Here is a 21,430-nt window from a genome sequence, read left to right as displayed (position 1 = left end):
CAGAAACACACACACACACACACACACACACACACACACACACACACACACACACACACACACACACACACACACACACACACACAGAGTTAGGCAATAATGGAGAGAAGCAGACAAAATGACACAAAGTGATGCAGTCCTATCTTAAGCGTGTATAAACACACCCCGCGATCACCCCCATCACGTCAATAGCTGCGCATCAGCTCCGTCTCCCACTTACCGCCGGGCATGCACGGCCCGTGCAAGTGAAGAGCATTCAATTTATATTCATTATTCAGCAGTCAACTGCCTTGATTTGGGTGATTGGATGTACCCTCTTCCACCTCCTGACTCCGCCCCCTGCTTTCCTCAGTCCCATGAGAAGGCTCAATGTCTCCCCTCAGCTCCCTGTGTGGATAGCTTAGTGTGTGTGTGTGTGTGTGTGTGTGTGTGTGTGTGTGTGTGTGTGTGTGTGTGTGTGTGTCTTTTATGTTTGTTAAAAGGTTCTGAGTGTGTGGCAGTAAGAAGGCTTTTGGGATATAAGTAGGGAGCACATGTGATCGGATGGTTTTGATCAGGACTTGAAAGAAAAAGAAAAGAGGCAGCAGAAAGCTTACAGAAATTCACCGGCGGTTCCGCAGCATGATATATTTATGTTTCTTTTTGGCCACCTTTGTTGATATTAAGGACTTCACAATGAAAGACTAAAGTCGAGCCGAAAGTTGAATTGCAGTCTTTTACAATGTTACGCCTCTTTGCGCAATACTGATCAGTCTTTCGGTTTAAAACCTATTTGGGATCAATTTGGGGTTGTTTTCTTTCTTGGAATATAATGTAACATGGGTCTGTACTGGAGCTGGAACACAAGAGGAAAGGAATCTACAACTATTTTGACGATATATCGTCATTTGAGGTGCTTCTCAAGCAAGAATATACCAAGAATTTGGTGAGACCGGCCTCTCAAATGTTATAATTCCCTTCTTTGTTTCATCTTTTGTGATTGTACAAGTGACCTTCTTCAAGTTTCCGCCTGTCAGCTGGAAAGAAGTTACCTTTTATTTTCTGGCAATTTACAGGAAAGATTATGAATCATTCATTTTCATCAGTGAAATAATTAACAGATGAAAAGACGAGAGAAAGCCGAAGTAGTGCACCCTTTAAAAGCACCCGAACTACTCGCGATTCGATTCCAAACTAGACTTTTTTTTAAAAAAAATTGTAATAAAACGTATGCACCCGGCCTGTTACAATTAGCTTCGGGTAAACGGTGAAACAACCGAACGCGCTGCATCTCCGTAACAAAGGCGTTCACCACGAAGCATCATCTGCGGCACGTTGCAGCTGAAAGCGAAAGAGACGCTTGTTTGATGAGATGTTGGCTCGGCTATCTTTATCTGTAACCATAAGCGGAGACAACCACACGCAGAAGCTCACAGGCAGTTTGCGCTCAAATTGTTTTGGGCACCTGTCATCCTCTATTATAATTAGCAAGTGGACGTCTAAATAATTGCCATCAGGCCGCGGCTGCTGTATCAGTGTTGGCTCCCCCCCGCCCCCGTCCCTCGCCTTTAGTTGTAGTATTATTTAAAGGGCCGGCACGCCTTCAGAAAGCACCGCCCTCAGCAAAGTCTTAAGCTGTGCATTCAGTCAGCGACAGCATCTGGAGCACCGGAAAAAAATAATAATTAACTGACACACGAGGGTTCGGTGTTGGCTTCACCATTTGTTTTGTCCACACTTGTCCCTGATGCACACAAACAAGCATATGCGCGCACACGCGGGCAGCTTTTGATCGCGATTGTGACGCTGCCAGGAGAGAAGGAGGTACCGCGCTCGTCGTCCCGGTGGGGATTGAGGACGGTTGTAAAAAGTAAATGAGGCAGATGGGTCTGTTGCGGGGAAAAAAAAAAAAAAGAAAGGAAAAAAAAATGCTCCTTTGAGGAATAAAGATAGATTGGTTATGTTAAAGCGCTTGTGTAATTTTGTGGATAACTGGCACGAGTACAGTAGAAATAAATATGAAGCAGAAGTTCAGTAATTAGATATTCCTGCATAATTGTAACCGAACGGTCCATAAATCAGTCAAGTCCTCGTCTGCCGAGGCAGAAACTGACGGCAAGTTGACGAGTAATGTCAAAGCGCAGCAGCAACGTGCATCACGGAGGATATCTGTTTCTGCTTCTACTGGCTGTCTGTTGGTCAAAATGCAGGTGCAGTGCCATCGTCCTCTCATTGTGTGTGTGTGTGTGTGTGTGTGTGTGTGTGTGTGTGTGTGTGTGTGTGTGTGTGTGTGTGTGTGTGTGTGTGTGTGTGTGTGTGTGTGTGCGAGCGAGAGTGTGTCAGAACCGAGCTCGCTGCTATAAAGAGCAGCGCTCCGGGGCTGGTGAGAGCTATCCCGGAGTGGATCGGCAGCCGTTGCGTGACGACTTGACTCACACTTGTCGTTCTTCCCCTTCGTCCTCCTTCCCCCCGATTACACTGATGCAGTGTGGAGATATATGTCGGGGACCGCGGACGTACAGTATATACAGCGTATTCGCAGGGAGCTGCTGCCTCTGGGAGGACTATAGGTCACCAGGCTCGTCTCCACCAACCCCCCCCCCCCCCTCCCCCCTCCCCCTCCTTTGGGGCGCATGGAGGCTGGCGGAGCTCGGCAGCGCCCTCGCTCTGCTGATGGTGGCGTTGCTTCGATGAGACAGTCGGTGACGCTCACTTTAGTCCAACAGCAGCTGCTGCCTCTCCAAACCAGCCACTTTCCAGAAAAACATCTCCCGGGCTTCTTAATGCCCCCCACCCCCCCTCACACTCCCCCAATACACACAAAAACACACAGACCCCCCTCTCCCCCCTCCACCGCATTAACCTCCCCCCCACCCCCCTGACTCAGTGTTGCTCTGTCACATTCACAGGCTTTTTCTTTGTTGTTATCTCAATGCACAGCTGTGTGTGTGTCAGCATGTGTGTGTGTCAGCGTGTGTGTGTGTGTGCTCACGTGCATGTTTGTCTCCATCTCTCTGTCTCTCTCTCTCTCTCTCTCTCTTGGCCTCTATTTTGCTGATTTGTCTGACATGTCCTGAAAAGGCCTCATGTGGGGAGACATTAGCATCGCGGCGCTCAGAGTCTGCAGAAATGACTTCATGTACAGAAGCAGACAGGATGGAGTTCTTCACCGTGTCCCCTGAAAGGGCTGCGCAGCAACACGCCACGTCTACTACCACGTCTACTACCTACCTACCAGACACAAGTTCAACTCTTCAGACCCCCCCCCCGCCCCCGGTTAAACGTTGTGTAAATCCAAGCTGGCATAAAGGAACAGGATGCAGAGAATGTGTGTTTACGGTGGCGTTATATTGCCGGGTGCTCAGTGAGCGACCGGCCCAGCCTTTTTGTTTGTTTTTTTACTGCGTGCTCCGTTTTCCTCTGTGCCTGCTCAGCAAGCGCTCTCCGTGGTGCTGACTTAGACGGGGCGAACCGGTGCTGTCCGTGGTGCTGGCATCGCTGGTCCTATTTCAGTTGTTTCCTCGCTGAGCTACAGCTGACTCCGTTCGCTTTCGTCGGCTCGACACTTTGTGCTCAACTCATCTGTTTTTAGCTGAGCGCGTGCCCCTCCGCAGCGCTTCTATTATTCTATTATTTTATTTTATTCTATTATTTATATTATTATCTTATTGCTTCTGTATGCTGCTGTAGCGAGAAAAAAAAAATCCCCCTCGGGGATTAATAAAGTAAATACCTAATCTAACGACGCTGGTTTGGATCCACGGTGCAGTTCGAGCTGCCCTGCAAAGCGCATGCAAAGAGTCCATGTCCGCCACAGATTATAAGCCGCTAACTGCCACTCCGGATCCCTTTTCTGAATCCTCAGGAGCAAACTTTTTTTTGTTGTTGTTTTTTTTAATCAACCCCCTCATATCCTGCTAGTTAAATGGGTATCAGGAAGCAGATTTGTCAATGCTCTGGCTTCTAGCTTCGTGCAGGCGCGGTGGTATTTTCCTGAGGTGCAGCGAGGATTTTCTCTGTTCAGTGTTTTGACTCACCGCGGTCGGGGGAGTGTCACAGAGAGTCTTTTGGTTGACCAGGTTTTGCACCGTCCCCTCCCGTTTGGCCCGAGCGGGCCTGGAGCGCCCGAGCTCTTTTGCTTCCCTTGTACTGTATTTAGTCAAATGTCTTGAATTTGCATTTTGATTTTTCATCTTCAACCCGTTGAGAAAATGTCCGGATTAATATCTAATTTGTAATTAGGGGTCAGTGTAACCTACAGCGTTCGGTCGTCTCGCCACAAATACTCATTTTGCTCGCGGTGCCCAAAGCTTTATTACCAGGAAACTGTTCAGCCGGGCTGAAAATTCCCTGAAACCTGATGTGGCGATCATTTTAGTTAGTTGATGCCCGCCTAAATAGCACAAACTCATAACAGACTGGCGCGTGCTGTGCTCTGCTGCCCTCGCTCCTCGATAATATTTTTCGAGTTGACGTTAGCGGAGAAGGTCTTCAGGCCAGGTGGCCCACCTCCACCATAAAACACCGTGGGAAACCCCTAATGTCGAAGTTGACCCACCAAAAACCATAAACTCGGAGAAAACCTTGTTGTTGTTTTTGTCATGCTACTTGTTTAGATGTTGCTGCTGTAAGTAGTATCAACAAATTAGCTTCGTTCATATGGACGCTGTGAGGAAGGGCTCACTTTGATCTAAATTAGTGAGGTTGCCTCTAAAGATGTGAGGGCATCTCTAAAAATAGTGCATGAACTCGATAACCACGTAACGGGGAGCGATAGCTCTGGATAGGCATTTATGACAAGATGTTTACATCACATATCTTTTAGACCTGTCACAATTATTACATAATTGCTCGAATTTGTTTTTCTTCAAAAGTATAAAAACAGCAGGATGAAACTTTTTGTTTGAGGTTCGAATGGTGTTCTTTTAATGACTTTAATTATGGCATAAACCACCGAATCAACAATGACATTTATCAACTGTAATTTCACAGTCGTGACAACCCTGCATATCTTATGAAGAGGGTTTTCTTAAACCCTAACGTTTATTCTCGTGTAAAGCTCACATCGTTGTTCTGCTGCTAAACTTCAAGTTGCTAATTCAAGAAGGCATTAGCAGCTCCCTCCATGCGTTGCACTCCAACACCTCCGTCTCCCGCATACCAGCGCTTTCACCGTGTCCCCCGGTCTGCATCGGGGCGACCGGGGAGCTTTTTCTACGCCAATGCATCCCAGCACTCAAACAAATGAATTGGCATGCGAGGCCGCGGATCTTCAGTGTGGAAGAGAGCGCGGGGATTGGCGCCCTGGCGGGTTACAAACCTTGGCAAGGGGGGGGGGGCTGATGTTAATTAAAGCCTCTGTTCAGCACTTTTCCAAATTAGATGTGAAATGTTAAACAGGAGGGGTTTTGCCATTAACGTGGCGCTCGGCGAGGCCTCCGACCCCGGCTGAGGGCGGCGCGTCCTTGAGACATAATTGTGCCTCACCTTGAGTGCTCGATCGGCGGAAGGTGCAACGGGGAGAGTCGAGAGAGGAGCGGGGTGGAAAAGTGAACCCGGCTTCCTCTTCGCCATATAGCGCGAGTTACTGTTTTCTCTCTTCTTCCATTAGGCATGTCGAGAAGGTTGAAATGATTCGCTTCTCACCCTTGTTGGCGTTTCAATAGTCACCGGAGGAATTTATTGGATCGCAACCATTCGAGAGGGATGCACCAAATTAGCCCGTTTTCACTTACCAAATGTTGGAAGTCTGATTTGAGCGGCTGCCAACTTTCCGTCTTTTATGTTGTCTGAAAGATATATCTTTTTTTTTTTTTCTTTCCCGGGTCCTGAAGCTAACCGCGTTTGGCACCGTACCAAGATGATCCCGGATAAAGATATTTTATGAGATGGAGCAGACGAGAAGTCTCCAGTGTGCAGCCCCAGTTATGTCGAGAGCTCTTTTTTTTGTGTGTGCATACTTGTCCATCACACGTTTAGTCAATTTCCTGCATCTCTTTGCATTCGTATCACTTGGCTACTTAAGGAAACATTCAAACATTAGTCGTTTTTCTTTCTTTCTTTTTTTTTTTTTCTTTTCTGACGTGACTCCCTTAGAGCCGGTACAGATTTCCGTTTTTGATCTGAATTTCAGTGAGCAAAAAAAAAGATAAACTTGTCAAAAGTCACGTCGGTATGCGTGTGTGTGCCGCGAATGCGTAACCTGCCATTACCAGGTCCTGAATATCCCCGCAGCTGCTCGGCCACGTATTAACCGCCTTCCCCTCAGCGCAAGGTGATCGTCACTTGCGAAACCATCGAACGGGAGCGTGTTGATTTGTACACGAGCGTCGCATGCTTCCCGCTATTACAATATGTTGCAAGATGACAGAGTTCCCCCGGAAGGAGGACCAAGTCATGAGCGGAGGAGACGCAGAAGTAGGTCAGCTCCTGGGCGTTTGTTACATCATACATATTCATAAACGGCACCCAGTTGTTGCCGAGCGAACCTCGCTCCGCGCAGGCTGTTTATTCTGCTCGTCGGCCCCTCTTCCCCGTTTAAACGTTAAAGCAGTGATTACGCGTCTCGATGGCAACGTGAGCGGCGGACTGCTGCATTTACATGCTCTTCGGCGCTAATCGCATGAATAGCGCGCGATTCTCACCGCGTGTCGCATTCTTGTTCAACGTGCCGTCTCGATACGTTCTGCATTTCGTCGGGTTCAAACATCTGCTGTTTCTTATTCAGCGGAAACGCGGGAGCAAATATGTCATTTGAAGAAATAGTTTGACCTCACGGGAATTTCCCTTCCACGCGTGTTTCTGTTCCTGCAGCTCAACACCTGTAAAACCACAACTTTCTCATCACATTGTAGCTTCGAAGTCATTTGAGCAACATGTTTATGAAGCGTTTGAGGTGCGGCTTTGGCAAATTGGTTTCCCCGTTGTCCTTGTTTCCGGTCTGTATGCTGAGCTAACTGTGCGATGACTAACGTTGAGAGTGTAATCCATCTTTTCATCGGATATTATTTAAGAAATCGAGTGTGAATATTTCCAAAAATTACTTACTAGTCTATTACGTCTTACAGACTTTGTTTAAAAAAAAATTACATGAATGACCAATTTTAACGAGGGCTGCAGCCAATGATCATTTATATTTTTGATTTATCGGTTTTATTTGTGGATTTAGTCTGTAAAATGAAAGAAAGCAGAAAAAAAAAAAATCAGTTTCTCCTTAGATCATTTTTTTCTTGGACTATCGCTGCTGCGTTTGTCAAATGTCACTCTGCATTTTACATGCAGAGTTCTCCGACATGTGACAGTCAACCTGTATTTTTTTTTTTTTTATCTCCACATACAGTACATCCAAGCCCCGTCAGCAAAAGCCGTAAAACAACATAATGTTTGACTTAAAACGACGTCGGACAACTTTAAGACGACGTATTACGCAACCCGTCCTTCCTAACAAATTCCCTTCGGGGACGATGGCTTCTATTACTCACATGTCCTTACTGTTTAACATGTTAATAGGCGAAGGCTCAAAAGAGGTTGTTTTTTTTAAAACGATTGAGTTGTCACTCTGGTCCTCTCCGTCGCCTGCCAGAGGGGAGAAGCTCTTACTCAGAGTGGAGGACATGACATGGACGTGCCAGTGTTCCCCGAGCACCGCTCGCGTACGGATTGAAGGGACCGGTAGTCTTTCTTTCCTCTGACCTTTTGCGGCCGCCTGGAAGAGAGACGCCGTGAAGATGCTCTGTCGTCTACAAAACCAAGCATGTTCCAATTTCGCTACAAAGTGGTCTGAAACGAGAGAAAATAAGAAGTCGCAGCCGCTTGACAATTTTTTTTTTTTTTTTTTTTTTTTAAATTAATCAACCGCTTTAATAGTTTTAGCATTAATTCCACACCGATGTTTGCTCGACAAACGGCCGCTGCTGCTCGTCACGTGCGGTAAACCCACCGTTCGATGGCGACGGCGGCCGCGCGGTGAATGGATCCATTCTTGATTTCGGCTGCGCGCCGGGCCGCGGCGGGCCGCGCTCGTCCTTCAGCCGCCGTGGAGGGAAAAAGCAGCGTTGCAGGAGAGAGAGAGTGTGTGTGGGAGAATGAATACAAACTGAGTCAGTCGCGAGGCTACGAATTGCACCGATAGTTCAAAACATGATGCTATTTCTGCCAGCTACTGTTATTCACTCAGCCCTAATACAATCAGACACTCCAACACAACGATTATGCGGAGGGGGGGGGGGCGAGACTGACCTCTTCTCAACTCCCAGCAGCATGCGCTCCAGTTTCAGAATCATTTGTGAGATGTGGACACGCGCAGGGAGAAAATGCAAGTCTGTAATGTTTTGTCCACGCCGTGTTTAAACCCGTCCCGTTTAGGATTACAAACGTAATCCCGAGGAGTTTCAGGGAAATGGCCGGTGTGCGCGCGCGAGGTTGAAAATGCAAACGTTCATTATTTTTCTATCATTTGTTGAAAAGATTTTGTTAACATCGCTCCTTTTAAGCGGGAAAAAAAGAGTCATTTGCAGCTACAGGCAGCAGGTGGCTGTTAACGCCATCAGCAGCAGCCCGGTGGACAGCGTCCGAGAGGCCCCTTGTTCACTGTTACAACCCGACATCAACATTTCATTACAGGAATCCTCAGCCTATATTTTAGTCCTCCCTCCCCGCTGCAGTCAGAACAAGTTCGTCAGCCGAGGAGAGAAACTGAGAGAGACTGAGGAAACGGAGCCGAAGAGAGCGGGAGGTGAGGGTGACAGGAAGACTCTGAGGAGCTCATGCTGAAAATATTGAAGGCGAGGAGAATGTTAAAGACAAAATGAAAAGGAAAAAAAAAAAAGGAGGGGATGATAGATGACGGCGAGTAAAAAAAAAAAAAAAAAAAAAAAAGAGGTTACGAAGGAAATAGGAATCAACGTGGAAGCTCCAGCACGCTGCCAGTCTTTATTTTAAAGAGCAGACTTTCGCAGACAACAAAGCAAACTCCCACATGCGCCCGTTAGTCGACATAATATAGCTAAAGGTGTCTGCTGCTTGTGCGAGTGCGGGGTTCAAGGGTTGCCTCTCTGCATCGCCTTTGTTTTGTTAACGCGCAACCGCCCCGACTCCCGGGCTTCTTTTCTTGGAGCTGCAGGAGAATCGCCTCGCCTATTGATCCGCGCGCATGTAAACACAGCATCTCCAGGCTCCGGCTCAAGGTATGTGTACACAGGAGATCTCCGACAGAAGATGGCACATAATATACAGTGAATGCCTTCCCTTCCCCCCCCCCCCTTTTTTTTTTTTTTTTTTTTGGTCTATTTCGGTACAATGGCCTCTGTGATTTAACAACCCTCCTGATAGCTCCTAGTGAAGTACAGTGCACTTCCTGAAGAGGAAAACCGCCATCCGTCGGTCCGTTTACGTTCAACGTGAAATCGTACATTTTCCTCATAAAGTACCTCAAATTGAACCTTTTGCCATTATAATGAACATTTACACCGCAGTAACTAGCCATTAATGTGGTTATTACGTAACAACGCAGACCACGCGAGGCTTAATCAGTTAAGTCATGCTTGCGACTACGACTCTACGACGCCCACAGACCGTAAGCACGAGGTCTTTTTTTTGTTTTTGTGGCCATACTGTATATCGTCTTCGGGTTATGTTGAGCCTGACTGGTGCAGAGACCTTTCAAGAGGCTTTGCGCGCCCTGTGTTCCCTGTTCTGGGCACTTCTGTACGCCTGGCTGCTCTCCCCGAGTCACCACCACCGCCACCACCCTCCCCGTGTACGACTGGGCCGCAGCAACGGGTCAAATGTCACCCACTTGGGACTCTGAATCTCCTTTTGTCATTGCTGAGCCCGATGATTGGTGTGTGTGCGAGAGTGAGTGAGAGAGAGAGAGAGAAGGAGGGCAAAGGAAGGAATCGGAGACAAAGCTGGAGAGGGAGCTGCAGAGAACAATCTTCTGAGTGAGACTGTGATTTTGAGGGGTTGTGGGGGGTGTGGTGGGGGGGGGGTGTTAAGGAGAGATCTCCTTCTTCGCGCCGCTATAAAAATAGCCATTACAGCATGGAAAAATCACAGCTTGCCTCTTGGACACGCCACATCTGTACGAGGTTCGGCAAGAAATAGGTGCTGGGGGAATTGCAAGTGTGTGTGTGCGGCTTCTTTATGGGCAACCAGCTGAGACCACATGCAAGGAACATGCTAATTGGTATTCAGGCCGGGGCCGGCTGTCACAGCTTCCCACACCGTCCTCGCCACATACACTTCCCTCGCTGTCGCCGCGACGCCGTCAGAGGCGAGCCCGTCCACTTCTGTCGCACGTTGCCCACTCGTCGTGAAGTTGCCGGTTCAATTCCCCGTTCCTCCCATCCCAATGTTAAAGCAAAACTCTGTCGCCATTGGTGTGTGTGAACAGGAAGGGAATTATGAAGCTTTTTGGGACCACTGAGGTGAAGAGGTGATACGTGAGGGCAGACTAATTCACCGTTTACTTCACATGTTGGTTCGATGCTATTGGAACTTACCGTTTTTTGTTGCCCTGATGTGTTCATCGCCATGTTTTCATCGTATCAGCCATTTTGTATGTTTTTCTAGGTGTAGTGACGATTCTAAAAACAAAGATGAGGATTCGACTGCGACTAAAACTTTGTCCAATTTGAATTTATTCGTAAGCTTGGAGTCGGTGTGCAGGTATCGCCAAGCATGAAGAACAGATTATAGACACGCTACGCTTGGGGAGCTCAACCGTTGCATTTTATCTTCTAACTTCCGACAGAAAGACGATATTTGCGCCCGGTGAGTAAAGCCAATGTAGCATTTAGCTGCTCGGGATCCAAATGTTTCCCTCTCAAGGTGGGAGAAACCAAAATAGAGCTGAAAAGTGGGAGGACTTTCATCAAGGTGATAATAAGTCAAGCTTGTGTTTTATAACTCGTTTCGATAGATCCGTCCTATATCATGAGTTTCTCTGCGGTTTATCACTTGCAGAATATGCAAACAACGGGGTCGCGCGTATAGATCGTCGCTTATTCCATTTCCAGGTCTGTTTCCCTGCGACAATCATTTGAAAGGTGTTTGAAGACCTGCATTCTTTTTGGACTTGGAACATACCAGTGAGACAAAGAGAGGCAAACATATAATCAATGTGGCCGCCGCTTTCACACTCCCTCCGACTCCTCTCCGCTCTCAGCCTCTGTTAACACAATTGTCAGTGCGAAGAGACTAATAAGTTGCCTTTCGGCACTTACCACACCTGAAAATAGCTTTTTTTTTTTCTTTTTTTTCCTGTTTATACGCAGCCTTGCTCCTTTCACAGTCCTAGATATACCCGCCGATATTGAGAGCCCACTGTTTGGCAACACACAGCTGTTGAGATGCAACAACTCTGCATTGTTAATTTGTCTGACCTTTTGTTTTGTCAAGCTGCAGAGTGGGAGGCGACCAATCTGAAGAAGGTAGAGGAAGCCTATGAGACAGTCAACACGGAAATAAGGTAAGGAGAGAAATAAAACGGAGAAACGGAGGCAGAGGTTAGCTTCCGTTGCCGAAATAATTGTGGCTCCGATTGTCAACGTTTTTGTGTGTTTGAATGAAGCCTTTGCTTCTCACGTTGCTATTAGGAGCAGGGCGGCATGATGTCTAACCAGACCTTAAAATAGACTCCATCCTTCTGTGCCAAAGTATGGAAAGCTGCACAGTGGTGAATTTGCACAGTCGAGATACCTAAGGCTCATTTTAATGAAGAAAAACAAACGCTATGGGTTGCCTGCTGCGCTCCGCTCGGTCGGCCTCTTCCGACTTACCTTGAGTATCAGCCGGAGCAGGAATTATCCCAAATTCTTTGTGGTATGTCGAAAGAGAGTCATGGCGCAAATTAGTGTCGTGAACATTGTAATTATTTCGTATTAATGAAAGAAATTACCTCCAGTCAACAACAAATGAGCTGTATACTTTTTATTATTATGTTTCCATACAGAAAACATTTAAACCTCAAACAGCCGAAGACTGATTTTTATAATATTAAGACATTTATTCAATTCGACGGCATTATTTTTAAACGTGCGTTACTTCTTAACAGTATACAGTAGTGTGACTTAAACAGTAGTATGCAGTCACACATGCTCACAACAGCTGAGAAAAAAAAAAGAAAGAGCTGGTTTGGATGTGAAGTTCCTGTTACATCCTCTCAGATGTTTTCACGGAGCTCTGAGCCAGCCAGCAATAGCTGATAAGTAGCTCTTGTGGCCCTGAGGCCTGCACACTGTTCATTACAGTAGGAAGAGAGGAGTGCCAGCTACAGAGATGGCAGTTACCAAAAGGTCAGGATTTTTTTTTTTTTTTTTTTACCCCCTAAACAAACGCCTGCATGAGGGGAGAAGAGGGACAAAGGAGGTGGACTGACTTCATTTGCTCCACATCTTTATTTTCCACCTTGCTTTAATTGCTCCCCGGTGGAATTACTCGCCATCATTCATGTTTTCTCTTTAAACCAAGTCCTTTATCAGTACGGAGACATTACATCTTCATACCTTTTGGAACCAGTATGAAGTTAAAGTCTCTTTCCTTATCGCTCCATTTTTAAGGCTGTAAAGAGCAGTTTCCACGAAAAAGAAATGGACTCGGTGCTTGAATGTTACGACCTTTGCCCCTGTGAAAAAATCGCATGCACACACGGCTACGCATCACCTCCCTGCAGCACCCCACCTTATCAACCTCCAAGCGGAACAATCACCCTCCCTAAACATTTGTTAACCCCATTAGCAATTCACGAGGTTATGAATATGGAAATGAGGGGCCTGTGCACTGTTAAAGATAGGGCTCGCTTCTGCCTTATTTGCGATTAGTGAAGAAGAGCGGCCCTCGCCAGCTCAGATAATTGCAGACGCTGCATAGAAATGGGCTTTAAAGGGCCACGTCGTCGACGCTCTCTCCGAGAAGTCATTCACTAAAAGAAGTGAGGAAAATAAAGCGACACTGTCAGCACAGTTCGGAGTCACCCAGAACTTTTTTTTAAAGCAGCTTGTCAGGGACTTAGAAAATGACCCACATTCCCATTTTTTGTTTTTTGTTTAAGGGTGTTTGTGCTGTTTTTGCTGCATATTTTGAATGAAATGTTCTTAGTATATTTACGTATAGACTTCTTTTATAGTACTGAAATTATTTGCTCAACAATATGTCACCAGCTTCAACAAGTGCCGTGCTTTCAGATGTACCCGTTTAATATTTAACATGGTATATATCAGTAAACGCTGCATTCCCTTATTCAAGAATTAGCTTAAAGCGTAATGTTTTATGTATTTTGGTTTCCTTAGCGACCTACAGAAGAAGCTGGCCATCGATTATGGGACCGATTGGGAGTTCCTGTTTTTGAACACCCAGTGTTACACGCTGAAAGTATACGAGTAAGTACACCAAACGCGGTTTCATTTCTATTATGGAAACTAGTCGTCAATTGTGTGGTTGCATCTAAAATTGCGCTTTCAGCGTAATAACTTGCTACAAGTACGGACAGAAAAATACATTTTCACGATCTTCTCGTGAAAGATGGAGAAGTAAAACTGTTTTAAAGAAGCATCACAAAATCAATATGTTAACCAGAGGCTGGAATCCATTTTATCTTGCACAACAAATTCTATCTGTAACAAATGTGAACCATCTCAGTAAAGAGCCACCATTTAACGATGATAATTTGTGAGCTCCAAGTCACCCTGGAGAAACCAAGCAGCTAAATCAACTAAATTTAATCAACAGAATGAGCTTCTTTTACTCTCTCCCGCCGCATCCCTATGGCCCCTGCTGGGGTAGAATCTGTTCTCCTCAGGATTGCTTGCCAGCTGGAGCTTTAGAGGCCTGTGGGTGGTTGCAGTTTTGAAAGAAAATTATCCGAGATCTGCACTATGAGATCTGCACTGCAAATACATTTTTCAGACATCCTTGGAATCGGTGGTTTTCCCATGCCCTTATACACCAGTGTGATTTGTTTGCTTAGTTTGCCATTTAGGAGGCAAAAATCTGAAGATGCAGTTCTTGTCCATAAGCCAGAAAAAAAAAAAAAAATCTATCTCGGTGTTTATACTGCAGACAGTGTTAGATAACAATATTGCACACTGCTTGCAAGATGGTTTAATTATGCGATACAGGAATGGGCAGCTGGCTCCTGTGATACTGGTTCTCCTGGAAATGCAAAAGACTTAAATGAATGAAAAGTGCTGGAGAGTTATGCAAGTGGGCTTTGAATTTCTCCACAACCAGATTTTTTTTTTTTTTTTTCCAAAACCCACCAATAAAAGCAGAAGTTTAAGGAAGAGATGAAACATTATCCTCAAATATTAGCATCTCTGGCTAAAGCAGTGCTTTTCATTGACAGGTTACATTAAGAAAAACGTTGATAAAGTGCATATTTAAGACTCTTTTACATCTTTTCATTTTAAAATAGATCACTTGCTTATTAAAAATGGAGCTCATGAAGCTAACGTTAGCTTTATTGGCTGGCCGCGCAGCTATACAGTATTTAGTTTTACAAACAAGTTTATCTCGCAAAACTCAAAAAAAACTTAAGCAACTGCACAGGGCAAAAATCAACTAACAGTGTCTATAATGCTTCCACATTTAAAGCAGTTCTCACAGTTCTTTCCTTTCAATCTCACACCCTCAGCCTTTTGCACAGAAACCCATACCATGCTCTGCTGCATTTCTCTCCCTGGCCTATTGGCATCATGCACTCCATGTTATTTTTCATCCTTCAAATCACTGAAGAGCACAATATCCACTTGCGTCAACTCGGTTGAAGGTCCTTTGACCTACCAGCACCCTCTCAGCAATGTACCAGTTCCCCTCCCTGCCCCCCTTTATCCCCGCTGTTCGCCTTGAACCGTGATCCTGAAAAGACATGACATTGACAGACACATAAACCAACGGCTTTCCGTAGCTCTCTCTCCCCATGCCCCCGAGTAGCAAAGTAGCAGAGCGCCAGTTTTTCTCCAATAATGGAAGAGAATCCCACACTTCTCTTTCCAGCTTCTTGATCATCGGTTGAAACCATCTTACATCGGCCCTCTCCGGTGTTTAGATATCTCACGTTTGATTAAATTGCTCCCTCTCTCTCTCTCTTTTTTTTTCTTTTTTTTCTTGAGTGGCAGCCAGTATCTCAGATGAAGGCCTGAAGCCATAAAGGTTTGCTGTACTGAAACGCTGCCTATCTTTAATAGAACTAATAGCTTCGCAGTATTTAAATGAATGGCATTCAACTGGTGCTGGTGCCTTTCGAAATGAAACCAGACGAGGCGCCGCGCACCAGCTCGGAGTATTAGAAATGGAATGAGAAAACAGCATTTAAAGCAAATGCACAGAAACTGGATTTGGTCATATTGCTCCTGGTTTGCCTCATGATGGTGTGAATCACTTCTGCAAACTGGGAACCCGAAGGCCTCTCTTGTTTGTCCGAGGGAAAAGAAAAAAAAAAAAAAAAAAACTATTATTATTTTGATTTCAAAGTGGGAGAGAGGAAAAAAATAAAAATAAACTGCCTTTCTGTTGTTGAACACTTTCAAGTGGAATGATTAACGGCAAGATTAGAAGCTAAATGCTGCGTGATAGCACACTCCACATTGCCTTCTCATCAGTTTCTCTGAAGCCCATAAACAAAAGCTTACAGAGGGAGATTATTATTTGTGCATTATCATTTAATGGCTCTTATTGCTGCACTTTCAAGCACCTCTCTCCCTTCCCGAGTTACCTCTTCTTTTATATTACGTCCCGTTCGAGGTGCTGAAGTTCACCTCCCCAAAAAAATGTGCCCATTAGCAACCCGTGTATTTCCCCCTGAAATGGTCTTTAGGGTGCTGGCGAGGCCCCTTATCACGAGTCGGGAATTTAAAACACCGGCTTCTGCCAGTGAATCAGAAATAAGCTTGGCAATTCAGTCAACACAGCCTGGCACAGCATGAAGGGAGACACCCCATAATGAGTTCTCAGAGGCGGAGTTCCTACCTACAGCAGAGTCTAATATTCCTCCTGTGGATTTGTTGACACTCCTCAAAGCAACTTAAATCGAAGGGCCGTGATTTATGCAAGACTGTCAGGTCAGATTGACTCAGCCTCCGCTCTCGTGTCATTTAGAAAGTACAGCACTTCAGTGAGTCATGCCTGCCACTGTGGTTCAGCTTTGACAGAAGAGAGAGAAGGATAACGCAGCACAAGTGACACTTCTGACTGTCTGTAGAACATCACATGGCCTTAACAGTGCACTGGGTTCTTCTGGGGGGGGAAAGAGACTCCGTCAGGATAGCCTAGAGGGAGCTTTTTCAAATTGGATATAAACCGCGGCAATGGCGGGTGATGGTGTGGAGTCCTAGATGTGTCCGCTGGGACAAACATGGAAATGAAGAGCCGTATAGGTTTACGGAGTAGATTTCATAACAGCTGTGGCACCAATACTGTCTGGCTGTAAATAGGGTTTGACAGGACTCTTTAGACAGTAAGCTATTTGCCGTCTGCCTGTGGACATCAAGTATTTGTTAGGAATGGAGATATCGCAGTTAGCGTTTTGCTTCAAATGATACTCTTAAGAGCATTTCCCATTTCAGATCGCCTCGATACGAGAGTGAATAATTAAAAGAAGAAATTAGCTTTCGATATTAATGTAATTTACACAGTCATTCCCTCCGCCCATTTTCTGCAGGACGCATGAAGGCCTGTTACAAAAAGAAACTGATGTAATGGAGAAACAAAGACGACAGACAAGTGCATGAATGTGCATAAACGAAAGGAGAAACTTGTTTATCCTGGTTTATCAAGAAGGCTGAAGGCCTGCTTAACCATAATTGGAACGTTGTTAGAATAAGTGGTTGTGCTGCAGCAGCTTCTTTATGCAGGCCCATGCCTTAGAGCGCGAGCACTTTGTCACACCCATAGCTTTCAAATTATGATAGATGGGGCACACACAGACACTGTTGTTAAATTAAAGCATGAAATTTAACATCACTCTTAGCAAGCCGCTCATGCAATTAATTAACCTCGAAAGGTCATGTTTGGTCAAATCGTCGATAGCGGGGGAGGTGAGGGATTGGAGGGGCGGAGGGGAGGGCAAAATAAGTATAAATATTCATCATTTCACGAGTGTTTTTATTGCCTTAGATTGAGCTCGTAATAAAGGAAGCAGGTCCTCTTCCACGGAGCCCGCCATGTTTGTACAGTAGCTCGTAAGGGACTGATTTGTAAGGAAAGTGCCTTCACTTCTATGGCGCATTATGCAATCTTTCAGCTTGTCGTTTTGGTTTTCCCCTCTGTAGCTTTAGTGGTGTGGTGCGGTGCAGTCTCACAGCTCCCAGAAGCAGACAGCTGCTTTCAGTGAATAAGCTCCATAAACGGCACTTTCTCATCACCAAACAGCAGACGGGCAAGGTCAGCAAGTAGCTGGTGAACATAGTGGAGCTTTCAGCAGATATTGAGTCAAGATATTTCTTCCAAGAATCCATAGAGATCTAAAGAAAGCTAAAAGGTAGAGAGCATATTTGGATTAAGGTTCATCAGATGGCCAGAAATCCAGAAAAAGATCTCTGTTTGGAAACATTACTGTAAATTTGGAGAAGACGGGGTCTTCCTGGTGCCTCCTGGAAGCCACGCTGAGGAACTCAGTCAGTTTATTTTCCCATTGAATCACTGCCTCCCTCACTTAATTGTGAATCAACAAAGCCTTTTGGCTGTCAGGATGATGCCGGTCTCTTCCTGTAAGCAACTGAACACACGGTGGAGACGCTGCCCAGTCCACAGCAGGGGCGGCCATCTGAAGTAACGAGATTTCCGTCGGTCCTGTAGACCTGTGAGCTGGCAGCGAGCGCATGTGTGCTTGGTGGGGTCATAAAATCGTCACATCTCATCAGTCCCAGTTATGATACCGACTTTATACCCCGAGAAGTGGGCAGCGAGTCCAGTATGTGTGGGCTGGTTGTGTTGAAACAGTCAGGATCAACTTTTTAGAGAATTTGAGCTTGTTCCAGCACTCCAGGACTTCCTGTTTAAAAGTCAGTCAGACGATTTGGATCCGAGTTAATCATCTTTATTGTTGTCATTATTGTCCCGGTTTGTTAGTGCAACTGTGCTTGCTGTTGTGCAGGTATTGCACTTTTAGTCAGAGAGACCTTCCAAAACATCAAACCTCGCCGCCCAAACATGAACAGCAATCATGTGTAATTTCCTCGGTGTGGAAGGAACCATTAAGCAACAGTCAACTTGCAACTACACAATACAACACTGTTTTCTCTGAATTTCACGCAAGCACTAACAAAAATGTCCAACGAGTGTAAGAATCCTTCTGTCACTGATACAGAACTGCAACCTGGTGTCATACACATAAGCATTTAAAAATAACAAATCTATGTCAAGTCAAGATAAAGTATAAATAATATAGGATGAGATGTGAGTAAAGTTATTTTGAAGTCATTGTAACTTTATTATTTGCCGACAGCAGTTTACAATTTGCCAGTTAGCTCATTCTGATGAACTGTTTTTGGATTAAATCTGAAGCTACAGAATGAGTTTGTTGAGTCTCCACTGTAAATATACAGTATTTGTTTAAGATGGTGCTTCCTAAGGAATGAACATCTTCCTTCACTTTAGCTTATATGTGTATTCATATTGGTGTTTTCCTTTATTCTTTGTAAGTAAAACCATTTAAGACATATAATGTAACTGTGACATGTTGTCCCTAACAGAAGTGCTTTCATTTCATCCGGTGTTAGAAATTGGGGCAAACATAACATAATAATAATAATAAAAATAAGAACAATATCATTAATTTTGAATACTTGATGAAACTAAAACCTTTAACTGAGAGACCCAGGAGGGAATTAATCATAAAAAACACAATAAAAACCAAAAGAGAGACAACCAAGTGTCTTTTACAATTTACAATCCCTCTGTTTAACAATGTTTATTTTCATGCTGTGTCTCATTCACAGCTCCTGCTGTGGCAACCTGAACCTCCCAGTGACATCAACTGAGTTTATCTTATCTAATCAAATTTAATATGATCTAATTCAGAAACTGTAAGAACTCCAGTGAAAGTATAGTTTCCAACCCACACCAATATTTTTCTTTCAGATGATGAGTTGTTTTCTACCCTGCAACTTCTGTAATGTTCGACATGAATCGTAAACTACAACACACATACAGGCTCATATTTCTGAGTCAAAGATTTACATTTTTCAGAAAGCCACTTTCATCAGGTTTTATCCGTCAGCAAAACAATAGTCAGGTGCCCACATTAACGTTGAAACCGGTTTTATTAACCGAAGTAGTTCCCCTTGTTCAGACAAAATCCTGTCCTCATTGGACAAATCATCTTTCAAAGTTATCCCTCTGGACATATCTCTCCTTACTGAGGTCCTTTCTTCTTGACTCAACAAAGCCAGACTGCCGACGCCTCATGCCAACTTCATATAAGTATTCATATTTGTATTTCATTTTTAAACAGATAGAAGAATGTCGATTTTTGCCCCTTATAATGTACTCTGAAAATTAGATCATCGGGCAAGTGGTTTCAAGACAGATTACAATAAAAAAAAAATAATAATAATAAAAAAAAAAGAAACACACTTATCCCACCTCTTCACGTTGGTCTGCAAAAGTTGACTCTCTTCTGAATGAGTTTTTTTTTTTTTTGTTTTTTTGAGCCAGCACCCAGTGGCCCTCAGGGGTATTAAAGTTTAAGGCACTTCCACATATGTCTCATTTTTCAGACCTGGAAGCTAAGTACATTTTTATATACAGTCTATGGTTTCTAGTTTTAGAAAATCCGTACCTTTTTGTTTTATTTTTTTTATTCTTAGTTGATGTTTTACATATTTTAAGCATCGAAAGCTACACCCTGTTTTAGTGCGTTTTTAAAATAGAGCTTCTTGGGCGAAAGAGAAACTTAAGTTGAAGTGAGCCGGGAGTGTTGTGAGAACAGATGTTTCACGGTCGCTCTATAAGCCGTGAGATTGTTTGCTCTGCTCTTATTTTCACTTTTAACGTGGGAACTCTAATTATCACCTTAAATTAGGTTGAACTGGATTATCTAACACGTTTTAGTGTTAAGAATAATTTTTTACACCTTTTGAGGAGGAAAAGTGAAATAATAATGAAACATTATTTTGAGCCAACCTGCTCAATACCTATATGTAACAACCTCATCTCTATCTTATCTCATCCTGTTATAGATAGATAGATAGATAGATAGATAGATAGATAGATAGATAGATAGATAGATAGATAGATAGATAGATAGATAGATAGATAGATAGATAGATAGATAGATAGATAGATAGATAGATAGATAGATAGATAGATAGATAGATAGATAGAAACAAAGAAAAAAAATTAAAAAAGAAAAATATATAACATCTGTTGTCCCCTAGTGCCATGAACATCATATCTTCCACATTTCTTAACCTTCAAGAGGAAGATGCCCACAATAACAATATAGTATGTTGAGAGACGGAGGCCGATTGCAGCTTTAAATGATCTACCAGAGGCTGTTTGCCTCATTGAGCTCATTGATGGCTCTAAAAACTAAATTGGCTTCAGGTTTGCTGTATTGTTTCCATTTTTTTTTCCTATTTAAATAGAGCCATCATTCGATAGAGGCTCTTTCACTTTGCATTATTGTTTCTTTTTTGGGGTAATTTATGTAGTAAAGAGCTCTCTGCTCTGCATTCACCTTCCCTCTTCATGTTGTTTCTCGGAAGCGAAGCGTAATATGATTAGAAATAGAAGAATAAAAACGATACCTTGAGTGAGTTAAAAGTGGCTCTCGAAGGATGAATCTTTAGGCTGCCAGCATTACCCCCGAATAATAGCCACACGACCGGACGTTGATTCTTTAACTGCACTTGAGACCTGATGAGATGAATCGTTCAGAGCGCCAAAAATAAAACTGGTCATGGCTGCACTTTAAAACTTTTACTCGAAGGAAACACTGCAGAACTTTTTCACCACCAAGACATAAATCAAATGGCCTCTCTCCCACCTTCATCTCCTACAGTAGGTAGTCTTATATTAGATGCTGCCGTGGGGAAAAAAAAACACTGTAGTAAGACAAGGAAATTGCTTCTACGGGAAGAATAGGCTTCCACTTATTGCATAATAAAAGTACAGTGCAGTTGTAACAACACTGTGCTTGTATGTATAATGGCGCAGTGAAATAAACACACACCAGTAATCATTTGGTTATGAGTCACAGTTTAAATTTGATTTAATTGTTAAGTAAAATGCTTTGTATCTTTAGGCCCGTGCTGCTGTATACGTACAGATCTTTATCAGTATTTAAGACACTACTAATGTGCCTCTGTGATACCTTTATTTTTAAAACGGCAAAAAAGCAATTTGACTATTTCTAAATTTCCATTTGTCTATCTGGACCAGACTACAGAGGTAGGTCTCGTGTGTCGATGCGACAACAACGGACTCTTCTGATTTTAAGTCCTATTGATCT

The 21,430-nt window shown here is 44.0% G+C and overlaps 1 protein-coding gene across 3 annotated transcripts in view; it reads left to right on the top strand.

The window, feature by feature from the left end:
• LOC138636011 (glucosidase 2 subunit beta-like) overlaps positions 1-21,430 on the top strand; it is a 121,977-nt gene that overhangs the window by 73,097 nt on the left and 27,450 nt on the right. For 2 of the 3 annotated variants that reach the window (XM_069723790.1, XM_069723788.1), the window contains exons 11-12: positions 11,380-11,449; positions 13,269-13,358. In XM_069723790.1, the coding sequence (XP_069579891.1) occupies positions 11,380-11,449; positions 13,269-13,358 (160 nt within the window). The remainder of the gene's footprint in view (positions 1-11,379; positions 11,450-13,268; positions 13,359-21,430) is intronic. The other variant, XM_069723789.1, reaches the window with a different exon arrangement.

This window comes from Brachyistius frenatus, unplaced genomic scaffold (genome assembly GCF_029030835.1).
Source record: "Brachyistius frenatus isolate BFR_SWC_R1_liver_20210118 unplaced genomic scaffold, ASM2903083v1 Contig_345, whole genome shotgun sequence".
In the NCBI taxonomy this organism is placed as follows: Eukaryota; Metazoa; Chordata; class Actinopteri; family Embiotocidae; genus Brachyistius; species Brachyistius frenatus.
The sequence above is the reverse complement of the archived record's forward strand: the minus strand, read 5'-3'. Positions and strand labels throughout refer to the sequence as shown.